This window comes from Ammodytes marinus, assembly GCF_949987685.1.
Source record: "Ammodytes marinus genome assembly, chromosome: 18".
Lineage (NCBI taxonomy): Eukaryota > Metazoa > Chordata > Actinopteri > Uranoscopiformes > Ammodytidae > Ammodytes > Ammodytes marinus.
The window spans coordinates 4552311-4570074 of record NC_137222.1 but is presented as its reverse complement, the minus strand read 5'-3'; the positions used below and the strand labels follow the sequence as shown (position 1 = coordinate 4570074).

At 38.9% G+C, this 17764-nt stretch overlaps 2 protein-coding genes across 3 annotated transcripts; one reads left to right on the top strand and one right to left on the bottom strand.

The window, feature by feature from the left end:
- Window positions 1-2299: 2299 nt before the first annotated feature.
- LOC307265009 (leukemia inhibitory factor receptor) lies at window positions 2300-8338 on the top strand (the record flags this gene model as incomplete). The annotated part of the gene is made up of 11 exons (XM_080046579.1): window positions 2300-2378; window positions 2487-2632; window positions 3234-3302; window positions 3955-4162; window positions 4550-4735; window positions 5070-5201; window positions 5915-6079; window positions 6838-6981; window positions 7190-7271; window positions 7378-7459; window positions 7859-8338. 11 exons carry the CDS (start codon window positions 2300-2302, stop codon window positions 8336-8338), a joined length of 1773 nt encoding a protein of 590 aa, XP_079902705.1.
- A 483-nt stretch (window positions 8339-8821) lies between these two features.
- srek1 (splicing regulatory glutamine/lysine-rich protein 1) lies at window positions 8822-17495 on the bottom strand. 2 transcript variants are annotated; one of them, XM_080047207.1, is made up of 11 exons: window positions 17249-17495; window positions 16991-17124; window positions 14517-14632; window positions 14290-14439; window positions 13943-14121; window positions 13494-13624; window positions 13291-13399; window positions 12675-12782; window positions 12085-12156; window positions 11834-11948; window positions 8822-11651 (listed from the first exon to the last, which is right to left on the bottom strand). In XM_080047207.1, exons 1-11 carry the CDS (start codon window positions 17374-17376, stop codon window positions 11478-11480), a joined length of 1416 nt encoding a protein of 471 aa, XP_079903333.1. In that variant the 5' UTR covers window positions 17377-17495; the 3' UTR covers window positions 8822-11477. The 2 variants fall into 2 exon arrangements, with proteins under 2 accessions (XP_079903333.1, XP_079903334.1); XM_080047208.1 differs by having other exon boundaries at window positions 14290-14436.
- Window positions 17496-17764: the final 269 nt, after the last annotated feature.

Genomic DNA, 17764 nt, shown 5'->3' with positions numbered 1-17764 from the left:
CTTAATTTTGCAAATGCTTATCAGGCCAGTGTTAAAACGCAAAACGTATCTCGAGGGGGGATAATAAAGGTGTTGGATTATGAAAAACAATAAAATAATATATTAATATATTAACTACTGGATTTATGCTTCCTAGTTCATTTGAACTGTGTGTAAATGCATGTAAGCAAAACAAACTAAATGTATGCGGTTATTATTTGTTGTCATTAGTTTTTCTTTTCTTTTAACAAAATAATTGAAAATATAGTAAAATATTCAGTACAAAAAATTTCTAAAGAAAATGTATTTCTTGTTCACTGTCTCTCATTGTTCACAGTGAATCAGGTTATCCAGTTTAAAATAAGTCTGACTATTTGTAACCTACAGGAAAACTCTTTTAAAATAAATACCTATTTTCATTCTACTATGAGACAAATCATTTCTTGAAACTATTAGCAGCAAATCTGTTCTCTGAAACGTTTGAGAAACAAATTATTTGTCCGCTGATTCAAAATGAAACATTTCCAAAACAAAATGTGTCACTTTCACGTGAAACTTACATCCAGTTCTTTGAAAGCAAAAAAAAGAGAGAAGTAAAACGAGAGTTCTTGAAATCATAGTGGAAAAGGTAATTTGAGTCACAATGAATGAACCTATGAACCTTTGCTTTCAGTAAGGGTAAAGAGAATAGAGGAATACATTCAGTCAAATATGCACACATGTCTTACTGTACTTTACAGACCTTTATCTTGGTTTTGGGGGGCACCTTCTGCACATCAGAGAAATGTTGTAGTTTGGAAATAGTCCAACCTCAAATGCTACCCAGCCCTGTTTGTGGTAAGAATACAGTAAGTACAAATAAGGACATGTCCTACCATGAGGTTATTGTCAATCTATGGATGCCATGAACTGTGTCAAAGTGTGTCCCCGCCCCTTCACGCTGAATGTATAACTGCCCAAAACATTTCCCCTACCCGCTCACACTGGGTGAGTGAAGTGTAACTGAGAAATGGTATCAAACAGTGTGTGGGTGAGACTTGCCTTACAATCCACTATCTTGGTTTTCTTAGTTTCAGTCTTGCAGTCGGTCCCAGGACAGACAGACATGGTTTGCTGCAGATCAAAGTTTGATTTCTTAGACCTAAAATGTTCTTTGTATTCAAGTCATTCTCATGTTTTCATCTTTGGTAAGTCGCCTTCAATTTTGACCTTTTTTTAAGATTTATATTTCTGTTAATATTAAATGATTGATTTGAGCTATTTATAGAAAATGAAAGCCATAAGTGGTCATTGTTAGCATGCTTTTTGTCAGTCCTCCAAGCATTCTTATTTGGTTGTTGTCGAAATCAGTGAATATCTCCTCACGATCTGCTGTATGTACTGTGTGCGCGCTGAAAAAAACAGTGTTAATACACAGCCTAGGTTCTGTAAACAGGCATGTTGCTAGCTACGGTGGGCCCCCTTTGTTTATATTCCCATTTACAGAGCCTGGGCGGGCTGTGTATAAACATTAGATTATTTATCAGCGCAAGCACAGTACATACAGGTAGAGGAACGTGAGGAGATTTTGACAACAAGCATTCTCCAAAATCGCTGACTCCACCTTTAAAGCTTCCCTTCCCTTGTTGTTCATATTAAAAGGTCTGATCCTTTGCAGCCACACTTTACTCTCCTCTCATGTTCAAGCATCCGTAGGTAGGATTGTTATACCATTCATTACAACACTTCATCTTATTAATCATGACACTTTTGATGGCTTTTGAACATTTTTGACGAACGTCATCTAGTTTTAACACTATCTTAAACACCATCATGTTATGTTCCAGTGAGCTGCAAGCCAGAGAACGTTTCTGTCGATTACGGGCACTGCAGGATCCACCCAGGTAACGGAAAATACATTATATACACACCCGGGTTTCAGCGGGTTTAAGTGTTTTTTTTAGCCAGTATGAAAGGGGCTTGAGTTGTGCTAAGTTGAATCACCAGCTATAAAATATATATTTTTAACTGTTAACCTTAATGTACACTGCCTCTCTTTTCAGATGGAGTCCAAGATTTAGATTGTTTTGGTAAACATAACTCACCTGGTGCCATAAAATGTGTGTGGAAACCTGGAAACCACACATCCGAGAAGACGCACACACTCATCATACAGCAGCAGTAAGTCATACATACTGTTTTTAACATATTAAAACACAAACCTTAAATGATTTTTTTGTTGATAAAAGTTGTTTTCTTTCTTTCCAGAAGCAAGAAACATTGCAAATCTTACAACATGTCTAGTATATCTCCAAAGATCTCTGTATTTCAAAGTCACAACATGAGTGCTGAAGTTTTTGAAAACAGCCAATCGACAAACTGCACAAAAGCAGTCTTCAGTGGTTCACCGAAAAGTTTGTGTAAGTTCCACACAAATCTATTTTCATAAGCAAAATTCTTTCATTTTTAGTCTTTTTTTTGACGATAAATCATTTGAATATAGCGGAATATGTTTTGTTATATTTCAGTGCGGTGTGGACCTCCATACGATGTGTCATTCAGTCGCCACTCAGGAAAGCTAGCCGTGACTGTGAGCTGGCTAAAGGAGGACGTTAAGGCCATTAAGCATTACTCTGTGAGATATAAAGCACTTGGCAGCCTGTTATGGAGCAAGGTCAGTAACATGTTGGTGTGCATCATCAGTGGACTGGGCCCTTAAAATATTTAACTTAAAGCTATAGTGTGTAACTTTTTCTTCAAAATAAATGTCGGCTATACATACCAAACTCGCCAATCGAGTTGACACAAAGTTGATTAAGCCTATCAGCTCCACAAAACTCTCTCATTAATTATCAGTATGGCAGCATTTACAAACTGGTGTCGCCCCCCTACACTGGCGCAGGAGCTCAGAAAAAATCCCAAGAAGGTTTTTTTAGTTTTGACAACAAGCATTCTCCAATGTTTCAGTTGTTGATTCTACTGCAAAGAAAAAACGTGGTTGTACAGCAGAAGGTATAAAAACCATGTTCGATCACCGAAGGATTACCTCACGAAGATGCGCCAACAGTGTTGTTGTAATTACTCAGAATTCCTCATGTGGACGACAGAAGTTTCGCACTATAGCTTTAAGAAATTTTTAGAGGTTCCTGTGATTGTTTCTGATGCAGATTTCAGTGAGGTAATCTGATCAAAAACAGCTAATGATAATCACTATCATTTAGATTATTCCTCCTGACATTCATTCATTCATTTCTTTCTTTATTTGTTTTTCATAGTCACCCGCCAAATCCCAAAACAGAGAGAAATGTGTGGTGGAGAATCTGAACTCCTCGCTGGTCTACACGGTACAGATACAGTGCGTCGCTAATGTGAAATGTTCACAGTGTGTGTGGAGCGAAGCCTACAACGTCCCACAAGGTCAGGTTCATTTCTACTATATTGGACATTTTTCCTCTGGTGCACTTAAATTACATGTATCAGCAAACAAGACCATCAGTGAAAACAATGCTTTTTTATATAGTTTTTCTTAATGCCTTTGTCTCTGGTACAAATCCCAGTCTACAAAAATATTCATGGCAGGCAGAAAAGCCTTTGTTTCTGAATGGCACTAAATATTAGTAAGTTTAGATCTATTTTTTTTTTACATACTATCTTTTAGAGTTACATAGTTACATTATCAATATATTCATTTAGTTAACAACAGAATGATGTTGAAGCTGAAATTATGTCTGTCTTATTTTAAAATAAATAAACAAATGTCATCTTTCAGAACTGACAACGCAGCCCGTCATTGTCAACCTTCACTTTTCTGACATTGCTGGAAGAAAAGGCTGCCGGCTGCTTTACTTAACGTGGAAGGTAGTATTTAAAATGTAACTCCTATAAAAAGTACTTGAAAAAAAAAAGCTCCATCTACAATCAATACAATGTGGAATAGCCTATATATTCAAGTGGTGATAAAATGTCAATTTCTTTTTTTTCTTCTTGTTTTTTTAGTTTCCAGCCAAAGAGCTGCATGATAGTTTCAGTGTTACTATTGGTAAAGCTTCAGGAGAGGCTCCATATGAGTGTATCAACACCTCTCAGCCGGAGATCAGACTGATTCTGTCCTACTCATCTTATCATCTCAGCATCAGCGCTGTCAACAACGCCAGTATCTCGCCAGCTGTGAGCCAGACGTTACTACAGCAACAAGACGTGTCCGGTTAGAACGCACTGTTTTCAAATGATAACAAACATTCATATTTTCTGTAAAAGTCGACACTTTTGGAGATACAAGAGTTTATCCATACACAATACAAAGTCACAACATTAGATTTAAGGTGGAGTCAGTGATTCTGGAGAATGCTTATTGTCAAAATCACTTATGTGTCAAAATCAGTGAATATCTCCTCAAGACCTGCTACCTGTCTGTACTGTGTGTTGCAACAGCTCTGAAAACGTGTGGTAAATGGTGTTAAAACACAGCCTAGGCTCTGTAAACTGGTACGTAAACAAAGGGGAACAATCGTAGCTAGAAACATGCCGTTTACAGATCCTGGGCTGTGTATCAACACTGGATTTCTTTTCAGCCATGAATTTGTCTCTGTAGGTATGGGCTCTGAGAAGCTGAACATGACAGTCCACAGCAACACATCTTTTACCATCCATTGGAAAGACAATCTCATCACAAAATACGTCTGCTATTCTGTGGAGTGGATGAGAACGGGACAAAAAGCAGCACACATGTCCTTTCATCAGAACAAAAACAACTATAAGACCTTATCTCCTCTACCAGGTGCATAAATACTCACATATTTTGGTCAAAGCTATCCACAATAAATTGTGTTAAACGTGCAAAGATTTCCAAAAAGTAAAGGTTGTGCCTATTTATTGTTTTTTTAACACTATTTAATGATTGAATCAACATTTGACCAACTTGGTTTTGTTTGTTATCTGTGTGAAAGGGACTAAGTTGGTACACGTTTTTGAAATGTAATTCAGGTGGCATGTTTCATGCATAACGTACTGTATACTGAAGGATCATAGTAGTACGAAATGTTTCTATGTGTTCAAATATATTTAGTTTCCTGCGCCTGAGATAATCACTTTGCCTATTTGAAATCCGCCAGAGCCCCTGAAGCCTTATGAGAGATACAGCATCACTCTGCACACACGGCCCAACAAAGACACCTGCAACATGAAGCACATCAACAACAGTGAGAGCACCTATGGGAGCACACAGTTCTATTTCATTGAAGGAGGTAAGTCACGGGCCTAACTACTGTTACAATATGTCTGTGTTTAATTGAGTGATGTTAAGGTTCACAAAAAAATACAAATGTCTGCATCAAATTTCATAGCGAACTATCTAACAGTTAAAGGTGGAGTCAGCGATTCTGGAGAACACTTTTTGATCAAATCTGTGAATATCTCCTCACAATCCACTGACCACCTATCCATACTTTAATAATAATAATAATAAATTGTATTTATATAGCGCTCTTCTTGATTCCACCCAATGCACTTTAGTGTGCATTGGGTGGAAAAAAGTGTTAATACACAGCCTGGGCTATGTAAATGGGTATGTAAACAAAGGGGGGCCACCATAGCTAGCAACATGCCCATTTACAGAGCCAAGACTGTGTATTAACACCTGATTTATTTTTCATTGCACACACAGCACTGACAGGTAATCCTGGGGAGATATTCACTGAGTTTACCACCAAAAAGGGAGTTTGACAACAGGCATTCTCCAGAATTACTGACTACACCTTTAACAGTTGTTGAGATATTCCAATCTAGACCAAAATATTGGACTGACCACCAACATCTGTATTCAGAAAGCTATAGGCTTGCACGACAAACCAAAAACAATGCTAAAGATGTATAACTAAAAAAAGCCAGTACTGCTAGTTCCTTCTCATCCTATCCATAACACATCACTCTGACTTCTTGGTATTGTTCTTCCAAAAAGCTCCTGTCGGCGCACCCGGCAACATCAGCAGCAGCAACGTGACGCTAAACTCAATGACGCTGCAGTGGTCATCCATCAGGGAGACAGACATCAGAGGTTTCCTACTGGGTTACACAATCCACTACGCTGAGTACCACACCATGGGCACCACCAATACAGAGAGAAGTATAGGCAATATGTCTTGTACAGACAGAAATGTATACAGCAGTTACATCATTAGTTTCACTAGAGTTTGCCTGCAGTTACACACGGGTCTATATCCTGTCTATGCACTCGGCATATAAATACATCACACTCTCAGTAGATTTCCTGTCTACCTGCTGGTTTGTTAACCATTGTCTCACACCCTAGAGCTTTATGAACACTAGCGCAGTGCTGCATATATTGTATTTCAGTCTGGACCAAAGTAGTGCACCAACCAACTAGCTTACCCATGTTGCCATTATAAGAGCCATGCCATTAGCATAGCTAACAACAGTTTAACCCAGTGGCTAAATACTGATGCAGTTTTTTTTATGCAAATTCAGTCGAGCTTTAAAGGTGCTACCAAGAACTTTTAACTATTTCTGAAACAGTCAAATTTTTCCTCTGATTATCATACATTACATGTGACAGCAAACAAGACCATCAGTGCAAAGATTGCTATTTTTATATAGTTTTTCTTAATGCCTTTGTCATGGGTACGCTCACCCAGGAACAACGGCTGGCATAGTAAAAACACTACCGCTTTTGTCCAAAGGGGGTGCAAGAATGAACACAAACTGAAAGTTACTCGGAGCACCTTTAACATTGATGCCTGATGCTGCGCGAAGTAACATTGTATCCAATGCCTGTCACGCAGCATCAGGCATCAATGGGTTAAGATGATACATACATGAAGTTGCATTAGAAAAGTGCTGAAAACTCACAAACTTACATTGCAGATGTTACAGTGGATCCAGAGCTCAACAGCTATGAACTGGAGGACCTGAAAAGTGGCACCGCTTACAAAGTCCAGATATCAGGTTTCACCCGAGCAGGAGCCGGAGTATGGAGCACAGCGAGTCTCTTTGAAACCAACTACCAAGGTTAACTTTATCACCAATAATCATTTTAGATTTATATTTCTAAGACCATTAGGATACTGCTATATGGAATGTGTACTGAACTATGTTTTGTTGTATTGTTAATCAGTGCGATGATAATACAGTATCTATAATTCTATTCAGAAAAAAATGTATTCCACATGCTTCAATTTTCTTATTGTGAAATGTTCCTTTTTCTCTCTTCCCAAAGGAATCTCTGACCGCACTGCTCTTATCACCATCTTTGCAGTTATGGCCACTGTGCTGATAATTGGAACCCCGATAATAAAAAAGTACGCTAAGTCAGTCATTGTCTTTTACATGTATGTTCAACAAGCTGTCACTCATTTTAATCATGGGTAAAATATCTATACGCTTTACATCTCCTACTCTTTCTAGAGCAAAGGTCATTCTGTGGCCAAGCATACCTAACCCTGGAAACAGCAATGCAATGCAGAAAATAGAAAGGCCCTGTGAACTGGTAAGTGTCGGTCTTTTTTCCCAAACCAATATTAAATTCTGGGAAAATTAATGTTAAACAACCTCTACAACATGTCAACAAACAATCATTTTAGGTTAAAGGTGGAGTCAGCCATCCTGGAGAATGCTTTTTGTCAAAATCCCCTTTTGTAAAAAATCTGTGAATATCTCCTAACCATCCACTACCTGCACTACATAGCCGCACACAGTATGGACAGGTAGGGGATCATGACGAGATATTGATTGATTTTGGAAAAAAAGTTATTTTTACAATAAGCGCAACGCTCCGGAATCGCTGACTACACCTTTAATGACAACATACATTACAATGAAGGTAATGCAACTTAAAACTGTTGACAAGAAAACAGAGAATTGAACTTGTAATTCTTACTTCACTCAGGAACTTCTTGAATCCATCAACACTCTGAAGGTGGAAGAAAGGGATACAAATAGTCTCCAGATCATTGAGAAAGAAGCTGTGATCCCTGCTAGCACATCAGCATCGATGCTACCACTTCTAGACACCTCAGGAGATGAGACGGACTCACAAGAAATTAATTGTGACTGGGCCCAAAGCGACACAGAAGACCTTACTGGAGACACCCAACCTGACAATAATCTAGCAGGAACATTACCCGACATCCAACGGACAGCAGTTCTCCAAAGTTCTCCTTTTGCCTTTCCAAGTGGATATACAACAATGGAACTGTTTCAGCAGGGAATGCCTCAACATGTGATGGTGAATACTTCAGTTACTCAAGTCATACAGAGCGAATTGGAGGAGACAGACTTGACTGTATTGAAATCACGATTGGACTACGTGAGGCAATTTAGTAGCAGTCCGATCATGGACGGCAAGGAGATGTCCACAGTTTTTTGAAGAAAAAGTTTGAAACACAGGAACGCAGTATCATAACAACTGTTGTCCATGAATGTTTGAATTGGAGTTGAGTTCTCAATGGCAGATCTCTGGTTGACTATGAGGGGCTGCCATACTGTTTGCAAGTCAACAGTGTGGATGTATTTGGTCTTAAATGTTCAATAGCAATACTACCATTACAGTATTTAGCTCTATATTTACCTCAACTGCCAACATTGCTCTTAAAATACACACTTAAGCAAAAAACTCAAATAAATGTGGTATATTTATAAAGACAGAAGACCAGTGAACGTTCCTATGCAGTTGGCCCTTCTTCCTACCTCTCTACCATAAGAATCTTTATATCCACATTACTTGAAAAATCTTGTTTCTGTTCACATTATAACCTGCTCATTTCTGCACTGTATAGGTAACTTATCACATTGGATATACTTATATTACTATACATAATCCTTTTGCCACACCAATAACTGAATGGAAAATCTCTTTATTGAGTGTTTTATGATACAAATCAGATGTGTTTTAAGATTCGTATACATGAATACAAATGTTTACATCCAAGTCAAATCCCTCCAAAAGCAATCTGTTAAACATTTCTAGTCCAAAACATGAATAGTGGATACAAGGATAGAAAAAATGTATTTCTTCAAATACCTTTCCACTTAAAACTGAAGCCTTGTGTGTGTTATGGCAAAAGCAGGAAAACAAAAACATAAACAAAGCTTTGATAGAAACTTTTAAAATGTTGATATCAAACTAGGGTTGGTTTGAACATTTTGACTTTTTTGACACAATTACAAAAGCGCAACGCAACGCAAAAAAAAGCAATCCATATACAAGTCCCATCAATGTTCAGTCTATTCTGCTATGAATCACAAAAGACAGTGGACGATACTTTAATATAAGATAATTAGTTATAGCTATTTAACAATAATAAATTGAGATTGCATTTTTCAATAAGTGTCCATGTTTTATTAGAATATTCTGTACAATCTTAGTCCAGGCACTTTTTGACCCTTCCGTTCTTGCGACTGCCGAGTTTGCAGCAATATGAGCCAACAGACGTTGTGCACACCAGCGTTATTTTATAGTATAGGCCTGTAATATATCTATAAACAGTACATAGTTTCTTCTTCTTTTTTGTATATCACAGCATTACAACAACAGCAAAAATGAACATGATACACTGCGATCTCGTTGCGACTACTGACAATAAGAAATATATTTAGAAAAAACAGCAAGTGAATATAAAAGTACACCCATTGAGCAAAAACAGGAAATAAACAATGTATACATGATAGGAACAGTATATTTTTACCAAAACTGTTTATCATAAAAGTCCACACCGTACTTTGCAGTGCACTAGAGTTCCCAGATTTTGGAGAAAAAAGGGGAAAATTACGACACTTCACAGACCTGGTCATTCAAAATCATCCTTTAACACAATACAAAAGGACAATTGAGCATTTTAGCATCAGTTGAAATCTTTTTTTTTTTTTACTGTTTTTATTTCCTCCATACACTGACAACGGGCCTCAATTCTTCCACTTACAGTAGATTATTTAATAAAGCAACATGTTCTAAATATGTAACCTACCTAGCATTTGCTTCACTCAGTAAATAAGTAAACAGAATTTGGGAAGTTGTGGCAACATCCGCAACAAGGCAACAGCAGCAGCAACAAAACTGTTACACCCCATGAGAGGCAAGTTTATTTTTACCTCACGAGGTGTCAACGAGGACAAACGAAAAGAACATTTCGGCCTGCTAATAAAAGGTTTCATTTGTAAGCTTGTAGAAGTTTGATGGGTATTTCCTTTGCTTTTTGGTGTACTAGTGAGCAGAAAATACCTAATTTATATACAGATTATTATAATAATGGCCCACTATAATCATTATTTTACAATAGGTTGTTTTCGTTATGCAATGACACAATACAACTGACGTAAGTTACAGTGTGACCCAACTCAGTGCATGGTGCTAACCATTTGCTTGGCAGTGCTGCTTTATCTTATAAACAGTGGCTGTACAATTTCAATAAAATATCATCAAATTACTTTTCAGTTGGACTTGGACAACTCTCTCAATTCTCTCACTTACTGAAAAAACTTAATAATAAATGAGGCATAATGTAAGATACAAATGTTTTATTACTGCTGCATATCGCTATCATTTTCAATATTAAGACAAAAGCAATTGTTTTCAGGAAATGGCATACATACTACAGTATGACATGAATACTGTTAATATTAGAGGCATGTAGACTTTTCAAGTGTATGGTCAAGGATGCTTTCTAGAGGAGGAATTATGAGTATTTTTCATCAGGGTAATATCCATATGAGACAAAGCTACAATTAAAGTCTGGTGTCAAATTTCTTGAGAAAACAAAGGGTAAACTGTGTTCTTCCTGTGTGAACTCTGCGTGGGACTTGAAGCTCTATGAGGCCTGTACACATGCTTCCAGTCTGCTGGTGTAGGTGTCCACAGTTTGAGTTTGTATAGAGAAAATAAAAAGTAATGGAGTTTTTGAAATAATGAAAACCTACATAAAAGGTGGACACAACATCACCAGTATAATATTATACAATCCAACACGACAGCTATGCAACAAACACTGTGTTTGGTGAGGTTCCAACTTCAATTCAGTTGACTCAACTTTATGGTAGTTTCTGAGTCTGAAATATTTTCTGGACTATACCAGTATATAACATTATATGACGTGCACTCCTTGCAGGTCCATATATCTCTTAAAATTCTCTATTAAACAGAAAATGACGGGGCAATCTCTGCTGTATCCAGTGCTCACTTTTACTTTTCAGGTAGGAGATTGGTTGAGTTACCATTTAGTTTAGTAAGTCATTTTATCATTGAGAAATAATTTCATGATACACTTAATGGCAATGGCAGGACGCGTGAAATGGGGAACCCCAACAAAAAGCTACTAAAAGCTTTTTGTAAGTGGGGGCCCATGGTGGTTCCATATGTTGCCAAATGTACAGATCTAAAATCAAGCTGTCGGACACAGGAGATGATGATGCAATGATGATGTCGTTATCCAGTGTTCAAGTTTGCATACGCACTTGATGGGCGTTGAGGATCTCCGATGGAAACAATGTTAGTTTCACGGCGTTGCAAATAGTCACTTGGTTCTGACTGTGTGTCCCCTGTGTGCATCCTCATCATTGTGAGACCTGTAGCTGCCGTTGTGCTTGGCGCAGGGTGATGACGTCATGTCGTCGCTGAGAGGGGCGGAGTCTTCTCTGTCGCTGTGGTGGAAGTCTGCCTTGTGTTTGCGGCCATAGTCCCTTTCCACCTGAAAAGAGATTGAGTGATAAACAAACGTGGTCAGACTTAAAAAGGCAGTGAAAATATCAGAGCTCAGGTAATAATGGCGGAAAAGTATGTTGAATACAATGTATAAGATTAAGTAAAAAAATCAGCAAAAACTTCTCAGAATTCAAATAGGATCCAGTTATATCACTGTACTTCTTATACCTTCATGGGCTTGGCCTTGCTCTTTATCCTGTCCTCGTCCTTTCGGCTTCTCTTCCTGGACGTGGACCGGTCCTTTCTGTCCCTGCTGCGCTCCCTCCTCTTGTCTCGTTTACCTCTGAAAGAACAAAATACACAAAAACAATCAAATTACAATCTTGTAGACATTGAAAAACTACTTTATATTGTGCAAACATGATTTAAAATGCCCAAAGAAAACATAGTAGAATTAGAAACAACGTTGATGGACCTACTTTTTTGGTGTGGGTGATTTGGCTTTCCTCCGAGGGCTCCTGGACAGGTCTTTACTCGTCCTCTTATGGCCCCTGAAAACATTAATGACTTAAGTACATTTTTGGAGGCAATATGAGCTTCATGTGGACAAAACAGTGTGATAAATGTGATGTGCTACATATAAAACACCTTATTGTATTAAAATGTTTATAAGACAATAGGAATATTTTTCTCCCTATTGGTGCCAAGTGCAGAACAACAGGAGCCAAATTCAGGCAGCTTCTAGAGCTACTAGCTATCTGGTGACCACTACTGCCAAAAGGTTGACACTACGTAGATTACATCTAGTTTACTCAATATAACATTATATGATTAACTGAATATTCCACAACTGTAATATCTTAAAGTACAACAGCAGATTGTGCTGCACATCCATCTAGGCTCCAGGAATTAACTCAAATTTAAAACTTGGACGGTAGTCTTTTGAGTTTTGTTGTAAATGTATGTTGTAAATACATTCTTTTCTGTGTATGTTTACCTACCGTGCCTCTGTAAGACTCAACAAAATGTAATTTGCAAAAAAAAAAAAAAAAAAATTGTCCGAACAAACCTGGAGCGACTTCGACTTTGTCTCCTGTCTCTGGAGCGAGAGCGCCTCTTGTGGCCGCCACGTGAACTGTGGGAGACGTTCCTCGGCCAAACCCTCTGTGGCGGTCTGCTACAAATATAAACGGGAAAATAAATGCCACTCACTTGAAACTAGGGGTGGTGAAAAAAATCGATTCAATTCGAAAAATCGCAATTTCTATTTCCCGCGATTTTAAATCAAATCATAATTTACCAAAATCGATTAAGAATAATGAATCATTCAAATTATAAAAAGATGTAATTAATTTTGCTTGACTTGCCTAAAAATCACATGCATTACAAGCTTCACATTAAAAAAAGACTAAAATGGGGATAAATAAGACACCCCTTTGCACACAGTGTACTGGAGTAGATCCTGAAAACCTCTTTGGAACGGAATCGAGAAACCATTTTGAGTCGGGCATCGTTTTGAATCGAAAATCAATTTTGAATCGAATCGTGACCCCAGGAATATGAAAATAATCGAAACGTGGGATTACAAAATATTCACAGCCTTACTTGACACAATACCACACACATATGATTGCAGTGGCAAAACAAGTGAAATCTAGAAACCGTTTAAAGTATTAGTCTGGTACCTGTGTTTGGAACGGGACCTTTTCCTTTGCGTTTTCGAACGGGAGCGGGATCTGGAGCGTGTTCTACGGGACTTCTGAGACCGACTGGAGGAAGTCTTTTGTATGTCAGCTAGGAGTTAGATAAGCAGTCTTAGCATCACAACACAACACAACAGCATTATTATTTATTTACTAAAATCCTTTCATACATGCAGATGGCGTACCTGGCTCTATAGCAGCAGCGATGGTGGACTGGGCTTCCCTCACCCTCTTCATCACAACCTCCAGCTCTTTAGCCGCAGCCTGTGGCGTCATCTCCGGGGGTTTGACAATGGCGTTATTGGAATGATTCACCCTGGAAGACAACGCACAACGTCCAATGATACAATCCACTAAAAAGGAAACGATACTGACAGAGATCATGACGTGTTTGTTTCTTTGAGAACAGTATTCACTTCAACAATATTCACTTTGTCAATAAAATGAGATTCACAGCGTCATTTAAATACTAATACTGCACATGTTTTACAGTGGCATATAAATACTGAAGTTGTTCCATATGAATATTGCAGATAGTTCTGTTCACAGTACTGACTAGAATAAGTGACACATTTCTTGATTTATAAGATTTGAACCGCTCTGTAGAATGATACTATAACAAACAAAGACATACTTGAGGGGTCTGTCTCCAAACATGACTCCATTGAAGGTGAGGGCTCTGCCGACAGAGTCCTGCTCCACAAACTCTACGAAGGCGAAGCGTGTGGGCTGAGTTTCGTCTCCGGCCATTCGCACAAACTTCACGTCTCCCACCTGCTTGAAGAACTCCAGCAGCTGGTCAGCAGTGGTGGTCTGTGGGGAGAAAGATACAATGTAAAGCTGTGATTCAAACTAGGGGTGTGACTTCTAAAAGTTAAGAAAAACATTAAAGTAGTAGTTCATTTTGAGTTGATCCAACGAACACCTCACTAGTTTAGGTGTTAACCGTGAACACAGATACAGAAACAGGTGTGACGTTACCTGAGAGTTCAGGTTGCCAACGTAGACCGTCCTCCTGATCTCATCCACTTTAGAGGGATCCACATTCCCCATGAGGGGCGGCTGGGCCAGGGCCGAGGCTGTGGGGTCCAGAACCGCAGACAAGCGACTCACTATGGGGAGGGTCACCTGCTGAAAACACACACACATACACACGTTACTTGCCTGACAAAGAAACAAGACAAAACAAGACAAATGCGACAACTTACATTCTGAATGGGAGCTGGCGTAGGGATGGGTAGCAGTCCCCCACCAGGGACCAGGCTGGGTGCTGGGGCGGCCGGGGCCAAAAGTGACAAGGCCTTGGCTTCCTCTGGGATTTTCCCTGCAGAACAAAAGCAGATATTAGTGAAGGCAAGAGAGGAACTATGTCTCTATGTCTCCTCTATGTCTGCACAATTAGCCCACTGTATTCTAGAGAGAAAGAGAGCATACACTTCCCCAAACAGCCCACAAAGTCTGCTACTGTCTACTCAAAAGTAAACTGGAGACCGAGCATCCTTACTGTGCTTTGATTATTTGTCTCAGTCAATCTGAATTATTATTTTTCCAAATCGGAAAAAAACATAATTTTTTTCCCCATCAAATGAAATATTACTGATTTTGTCCTTGGTCTCTTTTCATAGCTCAAAAAAAGGAAAAAGAGAAAAAATAACAATGCAGAGAATGAGTCAACACTTTGATGCATGGGTCACCTGTACTGGAAACATATTGGTCATGAACCGTACGATATCAAGCATGGGCCCTTTTCCGTGTGGGGGGGAGGGTGCGATCGTTTTGGCAGTGTTGGAAAGGTGTGCAACACAAGACAACCCCATTGGCTGCATCACTAATAGCACACAGGACATCAGATACAGACAAAGAACAACAATTTTAGGAAACTGTTAGCCAAGATTTAGCTATGAAGAAACAACCAAATTAGGAATCTCATTCCACTCTGGATTTTTTCTTTAAACGCTTGTATTGCTGGAGAAGAGGGCTACGTTAAGACTAGCGAGAGACAAAATAACTACAGATTCAATTCATTGTAGCTGGAGGAACTGAGCATGAAACATTCTAGTAACATCCGCATCAGGGCTGCAATGTGTGGGGTTAACTCCTGAATGTTGCCTCTTTTACAACATATTTGTCCCCAGATAAAAAAAAGGCAAAATAGAATTCAAATGAGGTCACGTTTTCAATGACTGGATCTCACTTTTGCAACGTCTACCCCCTCACTATGACAACAGGAGTCGGTGACAAACAAGAGAGTTAAGGGTTAGTGATCCTCCTATGTGTGATACACATCCCACCGGTATGCCGTAGCAACCTGGACAGAATTCAATCACACACAAGCTGCAGCTGTAGCAAGAGAAGAGAGAGGGGGGTGGGGGGTTGGACAATAATCAAAAAACAACAAAACCAAAATAACAAATATAAACACAACGCTAGAGATAAATAAGCATTATTGTAGGTTGTTTTTTGGTTTTTTTCTAGATAGAGACAGTAGAAAAAGTGGACAACATGGGAAAGTATGAAAGGAAAACAAATAAAAAATAAATAAAAGAGACAAGGTGTCCATCTTGGAAGGCTCAGCGGGCTATTCTCCTGGTCACATTCCCCCCGTGAAGGCTGCGTTGGCCCGATCGGGGATAGTGGCTTGGAAAACAATGGCCTGACTCAGGCTAGTGTAGTAGTGTAACAGCTGGGCCAGTCTAGTCATCTGATATGCACACATAATCACACAGAAAAAACATACAGAACCAAATTAATAAACTCAGTTAGCCATCCAGCACCAAGTCACGTGGACAAAAAAAAAAGCATCAAGTTTAGAGGTGATATCATTTGTTTTTGTTTATGTTACGTTTTGTTACACAAGGGAACAACAGTGGCACCAAAGGGACGGGGAGGGAGATTTTTAAAAAATAAAAGGAGAGATAAATGGGGTGGATTAAAGGTGAGGTCAGAGATTCTGGAGAATGCTTGATGTCAAAATCACTTTGTGTGAAAAAATCAGTGTGTACTTACTGTGTGTGCGCTGAAGAAAAAATATCTGATGTTAATTTTTATACAGCCAAGGCGCTGTTAACGGGCATGTTACTAGCTATGGTGTGCCCCCTTTGTTTACATACCCATTTACAGAGCATAGGCTGTGTATATTAACACATTTTCTTTTTTATTTCTAGCACACTCACACTTTTCGGACAGGTTACGAATTCACTGATTTTGACAACATGCATTTTCCAGAATTGCTGCCTCCACTTCTTAATTAGCTGTGTTGCCATCGGCTTATTTTGTCTTTTTCCACGTGAACAAGTTACACAAATGGCAGTTTCTTACACACTCTCAAACAGCTTACCCATTATTTACAGCTAGGTTAACCCAAAAAGAATTCTTCAAACACATTCAACATAGACCACCCTGTGACTGTGACACCAACACACACACCTTGGCTGAGCGATATAAAGAAAGGAGATATCTAGGAGTTTTTAACTTTTAATGCGGTGATACAAACCCATCACCTGTGGCAAAAATACAGAGTGAACTAGGCAATGGAACAACTTGTCAAACTTCCATGTAAGTGACAAAAATAAAATAAAAAACACAGAGTTAATTGAAGCAAAAACACCAAACAGTTGGATTAAACGGGAGGAAGACATAGCATGTCCACTCAGACAATTAATTTTGATTTATTTCCACTCACCTTCTGCACATGGCACCACTATGAGAGCCCTGTCAACAAAAACAGTGTTGGTCAGATGTTGTGCCACCCCGACACTGGAGGGCTCTCGGTACTTAATGTAACACACTTTGGACGAGAAAGACAGTGGGGCATTGCTGTAAAAAGAGCAGAGAAAAAAAAGTACGTTTGTTAGTTATTACAATCGTGAATTCTTATTTGTTGAGGTCGCAAAGCCGCGGTGTTTCCTGGCTGAGTGTATCCGGGGAAGGGGGCTCTTACTCGGGCGGGTAGAGGCGAAGCTCCTCGATGTCTCCCAGGAAACCAAACAGAGTGCGCATCTGCTCGCTGCTCACGGCCGACGACAGGTTGGTTACCTGAACGACAGCAGTTCCCGGTATCCCGCTCATTCTGAATACTAAATAATATGTAATTTATTAGTATATATATATGTTTTGTTTTATTAAAATATTTATTTTTTTAGTCAGCCCACTCGATGATAAACACAGTACATCCAGGCGGGCGGAGCGAGACGTCTCACTGACTTCCTCTTACTTTTAAAACGGGTTGACAATAGACCATGAGGTGCACTACCGCCCGCTACAGCTTTTGGCAGTACATTACGTCAGAGGAAAAAAAAAAAGGGAGGACATTTTTTTCCTCATTAGTAAAAGTTAAAATGTCGAGAGTAAAGTTGAAATACAAAAATTAGTTTTTTTCTTTCATTATGTAGGCCCCACTTAAATAAAAAAAAAGTCATGATGTTGTCTTAAAAAGTCGACTTTAATCAATGCAAAG

What these genes read in the sequence shown, in the direction of transcription:
- srek1 (XM_080047207.1), bottom strand. Translation starts at nt 17,376, where the DNA reads ATGAGCGGGATACCGGGAACTGCTGTCGTTCAGGTAACCAACCTGTCG. An exon ending in TTTGGAGACAGACCCCTCAA is followed by an intron (nt 13,625 to 13,942) that starts GTATGTCTTTGT and finishes GTTGTCTTCCAG; the next exon opens with GGTGAATCATTCCAATAACG. An exon ending in AGGTCCCGTTCCAAACACAG is followed by an intron (nt 12,783 to 13,290) that starts GTACCAGACTAA and finishes TTATATTTGTAG; the next exon opens with CAGACCGCCACAGAGGGTTT.